This window comes from Panicum hallii, chromosome 9 (genome assembly GCF_002211085.1).
Source record: "Panicum hallii strain FIL2 chromosome 9, PHallii_v3.1, whole genome shotgun sequence".
NCBI lineage: Eukaryota > Viridiplantae > Streptophyta > Magnoliopsida > Poales > Poaceae > Panicum > Panicum hallii.
The window spans coordinates 5,035,470-5,048,809 of record NC_038050.1 but is presented as its reverse complement, the minus strand read 5'-3'; the positions used below and the strand labels follow the sequence as shown (position 1 = coordinate 5,048,809).

The window sequence follows — 13,340 nt, the reverse complement described above, 5'->3', positions numbered from 1 at the left end:
GCAAGCGGCAAAACGGAAACGTCGGTCCGGTAAAAAGAGAAAGGAAAATTTTAAAATTAACTCTTTTTTTGTTCGTGAGGGACTTAAAATTAAGTAATTAACTATAAACTGTAGTTTGAAACAGAAAAATCGACTGTATTTAGCATGGCTCTCTGGCTGATACCCTATCGTTGACACACCTCGAAATTTCCAGATAGGCTCTTAGATTCTACTAGAAGGCAGCATTATCTTCGTTTGGGCGAGAAATGGAGAGGTGTATCCTCTTAGAATAAACGTAAACCAACTCGGATGATGCTGTGGTTCCGATAAGATAAGATGTGGAAGGCAAGAAGGATAGCGATTCCTCCGCGCTGTAAAGTGTAAACAACTCTTCGCCAATAGAAAAAAATAAGCAGGGCCAGATAGAGCCAACCAAGTAGCCAACAGGCAACAGCCTACCATTATGCTATTCCCCATGGCTCCCTACAAATTGGAGAGGGGAAAGCGACCTGCGACCGGTGAGAGAAATAAAAAAAAAAAAGAAAAGCCCACACGCGTCATGGGTGACCTCGACCTCGAGACTGCGAGATCGTGCCGGGCGAGGGGCACGGACCGCACACGAGCGCACCGCTTGCGGCTGGGGCGGGCGGGTTGGCCACGGCCCACGGTGCGAATGGGACTGGTCTGACGGGGGCTACCGCTCATCACCTCGTCTCGGAGGCACCAGCAGAAACCGACACGAGATCGGGCAACCGAGTGAAGAAACCTTGGCCTCGGATCACGGTCTATGCGTGATGCCATCCTACAGAATCTAGTTTAGATGATACGGAACAAAATGAAGTGCCCTGAAACTGCAACGTGGGACGATAACCTTGCGATCATCACCGGTTCATCGTTTGAGAAGCTGTCGAACCCCAAGTTCAGGCACTTCTTCTATCACATTTTTTTTGTCACATTGACTGAAACACCGACACCTAAACTACAGTCATTCGTGTAACGTAACGAATCTGTTGTTTTCCTTTTTCTTTTTTTTTTCTTTTCTGTGCGTGTGTGGGCAACAACATACACCAAAATCTTTACTGCCCAAGAAAATCACCGTTTCCTAGAGCTATTCTTCGAGTGCCGCCTCGGCCTCGTGAGCAGCTTGAGCATGCTGTCGGTCAGGTCCAGCGGCGAGGCGTCGTCGCCCTCGTCCCGCGGCTTCACGCCGGAGGTCTGCGTCAGCCACCCGAGCGCCTCGATGGCGGCGTCCCGCTCCGCCAGCTGCTTATTCCGCTTCGGTTTCCCCACGAACTGCATCCCCTTGAACTCCACCAGGCCCCGGAACTCGTTCGTCTTGAGGTGCTTCGTCTTGTACTTGGGCGGGGTGTGACCCGCGCGCATCAGCAGCGTCTGCAGCAAGCTCTTGGGGTTCATCCCGTCCTTGATCAGGCTGCTCTTGCCGTCCTCCTCGGGGGCCCGGAGCCTCGCCCGGCTCGTCTCGCGCCCGAACACGAACCGACCCTCGCATAGGTCGCCGGCGGCGAGCTCCTGTGCCGCGTACAGGATGTACTTGCCTTCCTTGTGGATGTCAAAGTTCGGGTCTTCAAGCTGGAGTTGAAAACATTGTCAGATCACCCAACAAAGTACTACATACACAGCTAGGCAAGATTCGCTGGAAACAAGCACAGACCAGTGCTCACGTACTGTCAAGTTTTCTACTGTACTCATAATATGCGAACCAAACACTGGAAATGCCTAATGAAAATCAACCAAATTCCTTTGAGATGCAAACTTCAGTGAGTACACGACTCACCTTTTGTTGTATAAGTTTATCAAGTTCTTCTTTAAGTTGTAGGTAGCATTCAGAAAGGCTGGGATCCATAAAGAAATCAATGTAGCCATCGAGCATCTTCAAGTGCCCAGCCTATAACATACAAGTTAGAAGACAATCCATACAGCAAACAGCACAGTAACATAAACACAAAATTACATGAGAAAACAATCAATTAAGACAAGACAATGTACCATGCTTCCTTTTGTGACAGCACCACCAAATAAGATCAGTACGGAGTCTGATACTCCAGTTGAATCACGGATGAAGACAGCATTCACCTTCACCTTCTCACCAAAAACCAACCATGGATATGGGATTGTCTGGTACTTTGCATTCACTGAATTCTGAATTAAGAATAATGCCAACAATTCAGTCTCATAATCATTGTAACAATTTGGTATCTCTAAGTGTCTAAACAAGGCAGCACGAGCCCCCTTTAATGGTACAATAGAATAAGATAACAGGGGCGGTTTCATAATTAGCTTTTAAACAGGGCAGTACAGATGAGTATTCGGATTTTGGAGACCTTCTGGTATGCACTTACAGCATAAAGAAGAACTTGGCCATCATCCATGGTCTTAAATGACATTGAGCTTTCTCGATGCTGCAAAGGCAAGATAAAGAAATGAGTTTTACTGTCAAGTCCAGCTTCTATCAAAATAGAAATCTACAGTACAATTGTCAATAGTTATTTACCACAACAGACGCTATCCCAGGAAAAAGCCCAGAACATATGATGCCACGGACCAACGATTGATTATGGCTCAAACTGTTATTTGTATTTGCATCAGTGTCTATCAAACCAGAATCCTTTAAAATATAGCTGAATTGCTTCCGAAGTGAGTGAATAGCTTGTAGTGTTTGAGCAGAAAGGAAATTTCTCCAACAGTATTCATAAGCAGACCCTTCTCTCTCTGCATCTTTCCATCCTTCATAAGCCCGAACAAGGGCCATATGATCACTATAATCCTTTGCTGAGAATCTTGATTTCGCAGTTCCTGCCAACTAAAATATAAAGTACAATATTACCATCTTTAAAAGAAGTACGATATAAAAACTCCTATCTGCATGAAAATAAGATTCTTGCTCAACAGAAAATACCACAATGCATGTTTCAGTACTAAATCTTCCTTACCCTTTCTCATTAAACTTTTTTTAAAAAAAAAGAATCAATTCACAACCAATATCTAAATCTTCCTTACCCTTTCTCATTAAAATTTTTTTAGAATAAAAAAATAAAGAATCAATTCACAACCAATATCAGTCACGGATATAAAGTCCAACATTGGAAATCAAAGGCTTACATCCTTCTTGTCCTGTGGCAACAGGAAAGGGTCCCGAACACTCAATCCAGCAACTACAGTAAGTACAGGATCTATGCAGCGAAAAACTGCACCCATTATAAGCATCTTTCCCAATTTTGGATCAACTGGAAGAATGGAAAGGTATCGCCCTACAAAGTTTCATAAGGAAATTTTATCATTTTCAGTGCTAAAATGTTGCTGCAGACTTCAGTTCTTGCAGGGAAGCAACAGATAGGCATACCAAGATCAGTGAGGTTCTCATTTCCATCTAATGCACCAATCATCTTCAGGAATTCCACAGCATTTTGAACCTACATATTTATCAAGTGTAAGTGGAAAGGGTTGAAAATCAAAAGAAGGATCCTTTACTACCTACTTAAAAAATTTGTTCTTTAGATGCTGTGTGCATGCCCATAAAAAGAGTTAGTTAATATGTCACTAATCCAATGGACACAAAACCAAAAAGAAAAAAGGAAATATGGAAATGTCAAAGTACAATTTAAACACATACAGCTAGTGGTTCAGGAGGTTGTAGAGCAGCTGATAGGAACTCCCCAATGCTGGCAACTTGCAAACTTTTTATCTGCAAACATAATGAATTCAAAGGAGTTCTAAGAAGCTCCGGAAGCTGATAGTCTGCAAATGCATCATACACACATCTAGGATAGAGATGATAGCATTCTCCAGGTTGCACACGGCCAGCTCTACCCCTCCTCTGCATATTAAGATAATGGAGAGACTATGAGAATCATCATGATTCGCGCATATGAATGGTTGGTACTGTAAATATGGGTACCGTTTGTCATCATATATGTATCAAGTGACAAGTTTACTTTATTGATCCTTTTCATTCGAATCAGTTTATATTGGCTACTGAAACAGAACAAAAGATACCTTGACTCGAGACAGATTTGTGAGAGAAAGAGACACATACAGGTGGTTGGTAAGGAATTAAGGATCATTGTAACTAAACAGACTAAGATAATCCTAATGTCAAGGACTCAAGGCTGAATAAATAAGTCTTCTGGTTTGGATGTTACAAATGGAGCAAAGTTCTTTAAGTGGGATTTTAATTGAACAGAAGCCTCAGATTTGAATTAAAGACAGGACCTACTAGAGAAAGATGAGACAACAAAACAGAAGGTAAGCATTCACCTGACGGGCAGAAGCTTTTGAAATCCATGAGGGGAGTAAGCAGGGGGTATTGTTTAACGCATCGTATGTGGTTTCCTTTGCTTTGCCACAATCCACAACAAAAACGATATCATTTATTGTAATACTTGCTTCTGCCATGTTTGTGGCTAGGACTACCTTCCGGACATTAGGAGGTGGCTTCTCAAATATTAGCCTCTGTGACCAACAATATACAAACATACACAAAAATAAGCCTTGTGTATGAGATACATTTAGGCAATATATGCATCAGATTTAGTGACATAATTGTAGTAGTATAAAGAACATCACTATGATAAACCAGATTAGAGAAATTACCTGCTCAGCAGTAGCCATGGAACCATGGCATGCAAGCAGCAAAACCCTATTTGGATCACCTAGCAATGGATGTGCTTTCAGTTGATCCTTCAAGCAACTAATATCATCCCATCCAGTCATGAAAACTAAAACAGCACCAGGTCGTTCTTTGCGACATATGTGGCACAGAACAGCCTCTATGAGGTTGAACCCAATGCAATCAGGATTCCAATTCGCTAGAGAATCTCGTGTTCTGGAACCATATGTTTCAAAGCTTGAATTTTTAAGGGCATCCTGCATAGTACATTAATACTATCTGAATAGTGTTGAGCAGGGTTACATTCATCGACCTCTGTTTTGAATAAGTACCTCAACAAGTGTAGTAATTTGATTTTTCCTTTTTCTAGGCAGCAGCTGTCTTTGAGTTTTCCAGACTTTATCTTGGCCATAATCATCAAGCTGATTGCTTGAGGTCAACCTGTAGCCTGACCTCTCCAATATATCTTCCAGAAAATGTGCCCTCACTGGATGTGTGAATCCCTGAATTAGCATTCGAGAGAACAAAGTAGTGAAAGATCAGTACAGCTTCGTCAGAGTTACTGAAGGATGAAAAAGAACTATTTATACAGTACTTGAGTGATTTCGGTTCAAAAACACGGTAACTCACAGGAATGTGGATAGTTGGGGCTCCTCCAAAATAACTTGAGAATAGCTCCGCATTTAGAGTAGCACTCATCAATATCAACCTCAAATCACGGCGCCGTGATAATAGATCTTTTAGTACAATCAACAGGAAATCTACAAAACCAGTGCAATAACAGAGCAATGTTATGAGCTGAACATAGATAAAACCTCAAGGGGGGAAGGGAGCAATACCAATATGGTATCTAACCTTCATTCATGCCCCTTTCATGTATTTCATCAACAAATACATGAGTCACACCATTCAAGTTTCGGTCACTCAGCAATCGTCTTAGTAAAATGCCACTGGTGCAGAAAAGCAAATGTGTGTCTTTTCCCTTAATTCCTTCCAATCGAACTTTATAGCCAACCTATTAAAAAAAGCTAGTATCGTATGCAAATACAATGGAGAGAATCTAGTAAGGACTTTTGTCCTTATTCCTTACACATATTACAAATAAGTTACTGTAGCGAAGTTGACAAAAAAAATTTGAGCTTACCGATTCACCAAGGCCCTCTCCTCTCTCAGTGGATACTCTTTCTGCAACTGCCATTGCAGATATTCTTCGTGGTTGTGTACAAATTATGTTACAGAAGGCCCCTCGGCCAGACTCTATTTCTGACTCCAATACAAATTGAGGCAGCTGTGTTGTTTTACCACATCCTGTCTCCCCAGAAATTACTATAACCTGGCATTGCACAAGGGTGCCAGAGAAATAATAGGACAAAGGGGTTATTAATGATGGTTTCAAAGGAAACGTATGGGCTCATAGTCATAGATGGTCTCCAGGACATTTTTTTCAAGCTTGTATACCTGATTGCGTGCAATGGCTGCTAGAAGCCTTTCTTTTTCCTTGTATGCTGGAAGTGATTTCCGAAGCTCTAGCATCTTAAATCCTTCTGGTGATTCCTGTTTCACAAGCACATCACGAAATTGTTACAAAACAGCAAGCATAGAGCTATGAATGCTGCAGAAGACTTTTGTAGATTACCCCCATCTTTCCCTAAGATGAATACAGAATTATGAAGCTTACGAAACATGTCACACCTGCCAACTTCTCTGAAAATTGCGCATCCGAATGCTCTTCCTCTGAAGTATCTTCTCCATGACTGACCTATCAAGCAGAGAATCATGCTGCTCGTCCAGGTTCACATTATCAGCTTTTTCAGCTACCTCAGAGCCACTTCTCGTGTTGCCACCACTTTTATCCAGTGACAAGAGTGAACGATCTAGATGCTCCTGAACAAGTCCTTCAACTCTCCTCTGCAAGCTCAGCGGGATCACCACCTATTTGTTTTGCACACAAGAATATTTCATTACTACCCTTAAGCACTAGCAATTTTAAGTGCAAGGAAGACGTACGATCTTGCCACTGAACAAACCTCTCTTTGCGGTCGTTTGTCATCCAGGTCCGGCCTGTAGTTAGGCAGTGGGACCTTGCTCGCGACGATGACCCTCCCGTACATTTCACTGCCATTCCACACCCCCACCAAAATAACATTCACATCATGAAGTTTCAATTCCTTTTCCAAAAAGTGCGTGGAGAATTGATAGCCAGAAGCTGAGAAATGACAGCACGAAACCTGTAGAGCCCCATCCTCTTGGCGAGATTGGCGATCTGGTCATAGTCCCGGCGGTCCCTCCGGTCCCTGGAGATGATCTCCTGCTCCTCGGCGTTGCGCTGCAGCATGCTCAGCTTCCATCTCCACTCATCGATGTTCGCCACCGACGACGACGGCTGCACGGGGGTGATCAGAAGTCATTGTGAAACAGCGAACAAACAGTGAAAACCACTCATCCAAGGTATCATCCGTGCGCCTAGCGGCGGTGGATGTAGCACGAACCCGGAGGTCCTCGTACTCGTGGTCGTACTCGTCGTCGGAGAACTGCTCGACGGCGCGGCCCCCGCTGGGGAAGCTGCAGAGGGAGCGGCGGGAGAAGCCATTGAGGCGGTAGGGGTGGAGGAGGAGAGCCGCGAGAGAGGTCGGCGGCGGGCGGCTGGGTGCGTTGGGAAGTGGGACGAGGAGGATGCCCAGCCCGCGGCGCAGGCCGCGGCGCATGCTACCCTTTGCTTGCTAGCTCTATTGCGGCGGCGGCATGGCAGGGTAGGAGCTCAGGGAAGCGACGCCGGCGTTGGGGAAGGAGAGGAGGGGAGTCACGCGCGGCGGTGGGGCTCGTCCTCGCCCTTGAGATTTGGGCTGAAAGATCTGTGCTCTCTCGTGGGCTTTGGGGTCTTAGCATGTCTAAATGGGCTATTCGGCTCTCTTGAGCCTGTTGGACCAAAATCATCATGGAGTGTTATTTACTCTTCTCTAAGCAAATGTTATGTGTACGACAGATAAACAGATACAAAGGTACGTGCTATATACAATGTGAAGTGGTTTAGCATAAGTGTTAAACGAGATGATGTTGGCACATCATAATTCATAAGCTTGTATGTAAAAAGTTTCTTCTCCCAAATGCAAATAGGTCCCAATGCAGGTAGGTGCTTAAACATATGAAAAGAGTTGAGTTCAGATGATGCTACAAAACATGAACATCCTTTTCCTTGCCCTAAGGCACGTAAAAAGAGGTATGCATCACTTCACATGATGCTACAAAACATAAAAGAGATTTTTCTTCCTTTCTCTAAACACTTCACCGTACATGTTCTAATACGCGCATGCCTCTACGATTAGGCTGAATTTATGCTGGCGAAAGGGCTCGATATTTAGGCGAAGGATAGGATATTCACCTGCTGAATTTTCAATTTCAGCCGGGGCCTCAAGCTCTATACGTTACTACTCGATAGGAGCTCAAAAACAACTCGTTGTTTGTCTATGGCTTGGTGACCCATGGTCTTAGGAAGTGTACCATTAACTTAGTAAATTACTGGAAGCTGAAACAATGGCAGGTCAATAGTCCTACGCAGCAGGAGGAAGGAAGGAGAGGAAACAATCATGGTCATGGCCTCACGGCAATGGTCAAAATGACACGAAGTAGAATACTAGTACTAGCATAGAATAGAAGCTTGCTCGGGGTTTGGGACTTTGGGCTGGGGACCACCCAACAGTTACGAGGGGTAACCCCCACATGCATCGTGCAAATCTTTTGGCACCATTCCGTCAGAAAGCGACCGGTGTGCCACATGACCCCGGCCGAGCCGGCCCAGCGGGCCTAACCACCACTGCTTCCACCAAATCGCCGTCGTCCGTGACGCGGCACCCGAATCAAATCAACGGCCCCACGTGCGCGCGCGTGAGGCTAATCCAGCCCCACGGCCCAGAACGAGCTGGGCCCGGTTTCACCCACTGATTGGCTGGACCAGTCGCTGCCGAGGCATTTACTTGTCAATATTCAATTAATGCTTTCGGAATAAAAATAATAATTTTACAGGTCAGGAGAGATGGCGCCGTCGCGAAGCAAACTCAGCAGCCAGCATGTCGCCCAAGTAAGACCCTATCACGAGATTACCTTTCTACCCCTGGACCCTCTGCCAGGCGATCCGCGCCTAGCGGGGCTGGTGGTGAGGGTAGAAGGGACATTTTCGTAGATGATTAGGAAGGAGGAGATGGTTCGCTTTCGTTTATTAATTTCCCTCGGCCAACGAGGCAGCGAACAGCTCAAGAAAAGTAGCAGCAGCAACCCGCGGCGGCGACGAGTAACCAACCGGACCACGCCATTGCCAGTCGCCCGGCCGCCTACGAGCCCTGCCCCGCGACCTTGCCTGGCCACCGCGGCTTCCTCTCCCTCCCGCTACGGGTTCTCTCGCGCAGCCCGAATTCGCGGGGTGGTTTCTGTTCTTTGACCGCTTCTTCTGAGTTCTTTCTCGGCGGCGCGCCATGGAGGTGAGCCGTTTATTGGTTTTCTTGTTGGGCAGCGTCGGCGGCGGGCGGTGGCTTGTGTTGGGGATTGGTGGGGGTGGTGTCGGTGATGGAGATGGATTGTGATGGTTTCGCGCGGTCGCTTTTGCTTGCAGGAGATGGGGAAGAGGGTGGTGAGGACCGTGCGGGTGCGGAACATCTCAGATCTGGCGACGGAGCGGGAGGTGCGCGAGTTCTTCTCCTTTTCCGGTGAAATCGAGCACGTCGACATCAGATTGTGAGCGTCTATTGATTTCTTTTTTCTTCCTTTTCTTTTTGCTGCTGATTCTTTGATGTTTTGCTAGTGGTTTTTCCTTTTTGGCTTGTAATTTGAACTGCATTACGATTTTTAGCCTCTGCTTGGTGGTTGCAGTGACGGTACGGGGAGGACGGCCTACGTGACATTCAAAGATCCCAAAGCCCTCGAGATTGCCCTTTTCCTATCGGTATGGCCTTGCGCATCTATTGCCCTGACCTGTCTATTTTCTGGTTATTTTGGTTGTGGTGCTTATAGAATTCGTGTTCTAAATGATGTAGTGTGTGGGGGACTGCCATTATGAATAGTGAAGTTGGTACGTGTGTCTGTTAGCCTGTTACGTTTGAGGTTATACAGGTGCCGCAATAAGCCAAATTTTGTGTCGGTTGCGATCAATATGATAGCATGTAGGGATGGAGAAAAAAAGTTAAAGTATGCACGGCCTGTTCTGGTGTACGTATCAATTAGGAAGAAATAGACAATTTTCCATGCAGGGTTTGGTTATTCACTCTGGCCTTGTTTTGACTGGAGTTTGTAACAGAATCTGAGGATCCATGCACATGCTGAATTCTTGAATAGTCTTTTTTACAATAAAACAAATAGCAGTTTGATTATTTAAATTTCTTTGACCATAAGCCATGTGCTTCATGCACTGGCAATCAAATGATGGATGGGGGATCCTCAGGTCGTCTGTGAGATCCTTAGGAGGTCATCGTAGATTGATGAATAAGCAAAGAGAATAAAGATATTGAGTATTTTAATGGCTGCTTGAATTGATGCAATATGTGGGCAACATAAATTATAGTTGTACAATGTGATTCTTTGACTTTGTGAATCTATTCAATGTAAGAAATAAGCATGCCAATTAATTATTTATTTTCAGCATGCATACAAGTCTGCATTTGTGTATCAATTGCAAAGTGACAATCTAAACTTCAAATAGCCCCTCCTACAGTGGAGAAAAGCTCTTCCTGTTTGTGTGTTTTCTGAGTCAAATACAACAGTGTTTACTTCTCTCTATTATGCATCTCACCATGTTATCTAGATTGATTTGCAGCTTTTTGTAAATCAAAGAAACACTGATTACATTTGTTTCTTTTCATGTTACCATGTAACAATATCAATATCATGTAATTTGTCTTTTTCAGGGAGCAACAATTGTGGATCAAGTTGTGAACATAACCCCAGCTGAAGATTACATCTACATCCCTGTTACTGAACAGGTATACAATTGAGTAACTTATGTTACATAAATGTAATTAATCGCTATTGGTCATTATTTTTCATAGAGATATCAATTTTGAAAATTATGCAGCAACTTTTGGTCAATGAGGTGACAAGTACAAGTTCAGCTCCTAATGCAGAATTGGAGTACTCCTCCCCAGAGGTACCTTTAAATGCCAATGCAATTTTTTAGTTTTTTTTCTCACTGGTGGTTAGATCATGAGCCTTCCGCAGTGGCTGTGGCAGACTGAAAAAAGGGGTCTCTTGTAAGAAGTGGTTGTAAGGATGAATGCTGACCACATGCCAACATCTCGCGCATTTTTACTGAATAGTGACTAGATATCTGAAACCAAAATAAATAAACTGGAACCTAGGTGCATATATGTTATTTGAGTTGTTTTATGATGTTGCAAGGTACCCTGGGGGTACCACTGTTAAAAATATCAGCTGTTGAGTAACAGGGTTATTTTTAGGTATCATTTTTTTTATGCAAAGTGTATTATCATCCTGTCCCATGTTATTTTATACAAAGTGTACTATGCTGGCAGTTATTAATTAAAATGTTCGCTTGTCTTGCCACATAGGCCAATGCCAGCCCCAATAGTCGTATCTATGTGAGCAAGGCCCAGGATGTCATGACAAATGTGATTGCAAGGGGTTCAGCAATGAGACAAGATGCTGTGAACAAGGCTAAAGCATTTGATGAGAAACATCAGTTGAGAGCTAATGCATCGGCAAGGATCAATTCCTTTGATAAGCGTGTTGGCCTTTCGCAGAAGATAAACAATGGGATATCAGTTGTCAATGAAAAGGTGAAATCGGTAGACCAAAGGCTACATGTTTCTGACAAAACAATGGCTGCTTTGCTGGCTGCAGAGCGTAAGCTTAATGATACAGGCTCTGCTGTGAAAACCAACAGGTCTGTTCTCATACATATTTTTTTAATGCTCAAGTAATACACTTAAATATAGGATTAGAATGTATCAACATATCTCTTGTACTTTCATTATTATTACCCACACACTTTATGCTCATTGATTTCTCAAGTTTTTCATTGCCGATTTCTTCAATTGTTCTGTCCAACTTGCAGGTATGTATCTGCTGGAACAAGCTGGCTGAATGGTGCTTTTAGCAAGGTCGCCAAGGCTGGTCATGTTGCTGGCTCAAGAACCAGAGAGAAGTTCCAATTAGCGGTGTCAAATCTAACAGCCAAAGTAAGTGGTAACTGATAATTATGACTGTTGGTTACTAAGTAAATATATACATTATAGTAAAGCATGTCAATTGCCAAATAGCTTCACATTACGAAAATATGTAATTTTGGTAGCTAAGCATCGTTGTTTCACAATCATGGCTGGCGTTGCACAATTCATTCGATCAGTGGACGTGCACTTTCCTAAAACATGATCAACAGAACAGCATATTTTCACATTTGTAGTAGACCCAATCCTGATTCTTATCACGAGGCATTGCCAGGTCACTGGCTCTTAATAAGCTAAATAAAATTGTGACCTTGAGAACAAATAATAAGGTCAAAGCGGAAATAGCCAAATTAAATTTAGAGTGCTGGAACAGTTTGTCAGTTTGGCTCAGGAGTTTTGTATAACCATGCCCTTGTATGTTATATTATGTGTGAAAGATTTGCAAACTCTGAAGTTGCAAGATATTACCTTAAGCTAATCCCATGGGGCCACAGATCAAGGAAAGATCTTATAACTCTATGAAAAAAAAATGCTTTCATAGCCCAATTAAAGCCAATTGATCTAGTTTTCTAGTGTGCTCCATTTATGAAGCTTACTACATTTTTATAATTTTGCATACTTTTAAAGAACTTTCTTTGTTTCCCTGAAATAGGGCCCTGCTGTTGTTGCTTGAGCTTTCTGTGCTGGTTATGGAAGCTCTTCTTCCTGAGGAAAATCTATTGGAAGTCCTTGAGCCAGCATCTCCCTTTGATTGCGTGGACAGTGTGGAAAGTAACTGTATTTCACTGTTGTCTTGTCCTTTTTTTCCTTGGGTGCAGGCTATTGAGAAAATCTTCTGAGGTTTGGTATATAGAGGAGCTCATATTTTGGTATTTTTAGAACCCCCCATTCTTTTAGTGATGTTGTTAAATTGATTATAGGTGATAGTGATATTCTATTGACTCGGTGTGGATTCTTGATCGTCATTGATTCCTATTCTTCTGTGGTTCGCCCAAAACTGTTGCTCCAACTGAGAAGTTTAAACTCAGCTTCTGGCATTGTGATGCTCATCGGTTTTGATGTATTATTCGGTTCTTGACGTGCCATATGTTTGAATTATGCATTGACATGAGATCACTGTTGAACTCCAGCTGTAAATAGGTAGTGCTATCTAGGTTCGGCACTGGTGACTTTTGTAATGGAAGCTTATATGTTGTCTACACATGGCATGTACCGATATGCTGTTGACCCAGTCCAAATGAGCATGATCAACTAACTGGATCGCATCCATGAAGCCAAACTGGCAATCTTGCGTGGTACAATGGAATTAATGAGTAAAGTTCTTATACGACGATGATCTTCATAAGAAACTCCGCCATTTGCATACAGGACAACCCTGCGTGTTGAGATGATGTTAGTCACATTCACAGCAATTACCTTCAGTCAGGCTTAACTTTTTCAGACAAAGACTGCTTCAAGCATTTGGTTCTTTGGTCGAGCCAGACTGCAATCTGTGTCAATACAATTGTGACGTCAGATCGTTGTATAAAACACAGCCAGCTGGGGCCGGGAAAAAAGATCACGGC

General features: G+C 43.5%; 2 protein-coding genes across 2 annotated transcripts; one reads left to right on the top strand and one right to left on the bottom strand.

Moving 5' to 3' along the window:
• Nucleotides 1-820: 820 nt before the first annotated feature.
• Nucleotides 821-7,455, bottom strand: LOC112875048 (DExH-box ATP-dependent RNA helicase DExH3). The gene is made up of 19 exons (XM_025938730.1): nt 7,096-7,455; nt 6,835-6,989; nt 6,634-6,721; nt 6,299-6,538; nt 6,065-6,160; nt 5,751-5,939; nt 5,462-5,621; nt 5,237-5,367; nt 4,939-5,109; nt 4,591-4,863; nt 4,255-4,449; nt 3,611-3,814; nt 3,341-3,410; nt 3,100-3,248; nt 2,492-2,800; nt 2,340-2,399; nt 1,987-2,139; nt 1,775-1,885; nt 821-1,569 (listed from the first exon to the last, which is right to left on the bottom strand). The coding sequence occupies exons 1-19, from the start codon at nt 7,309-7,311 to the stop codon at nt 1,072-1,074; spliced, it is 3,468 nt and encodes a 1,155-aa protein (XP_025794515.1). The 5' UTR covers nt 7,312-7,455; the 3' UTR covers nt 821-1,071.
• Nucleotides 7,456-8,844: 1,389 nt separating this feature from the next.
• LOC112875049 (binding partner of ACD11 1) lies at nt 8,845-12,937 on the top strand. Its single transcript, XM_025938731.1, has 8 exons — nt 8,845-9,078; nt 9,210-9,331; nt 9,467-9,539; nt 10,498-10,572; nt 10,665-10,736; nt 11,158-11,492; nt 11,664-11,787; nt 12,428-12,937. Exons 1-8 carry the CDS (start codon nt 9,073-9,075, stop codon nt 12,446-12,448), a joined length of 828 nt encoding a protein of 275 aa, XP_025794516.1. The 5' UTR covers nt 8,845-9,072; the 3' UTR covers nt 12,449-12,937.
• The last annotated feature ends 403 nt before the right edge of the window (nt 12,938-13,340 follow it).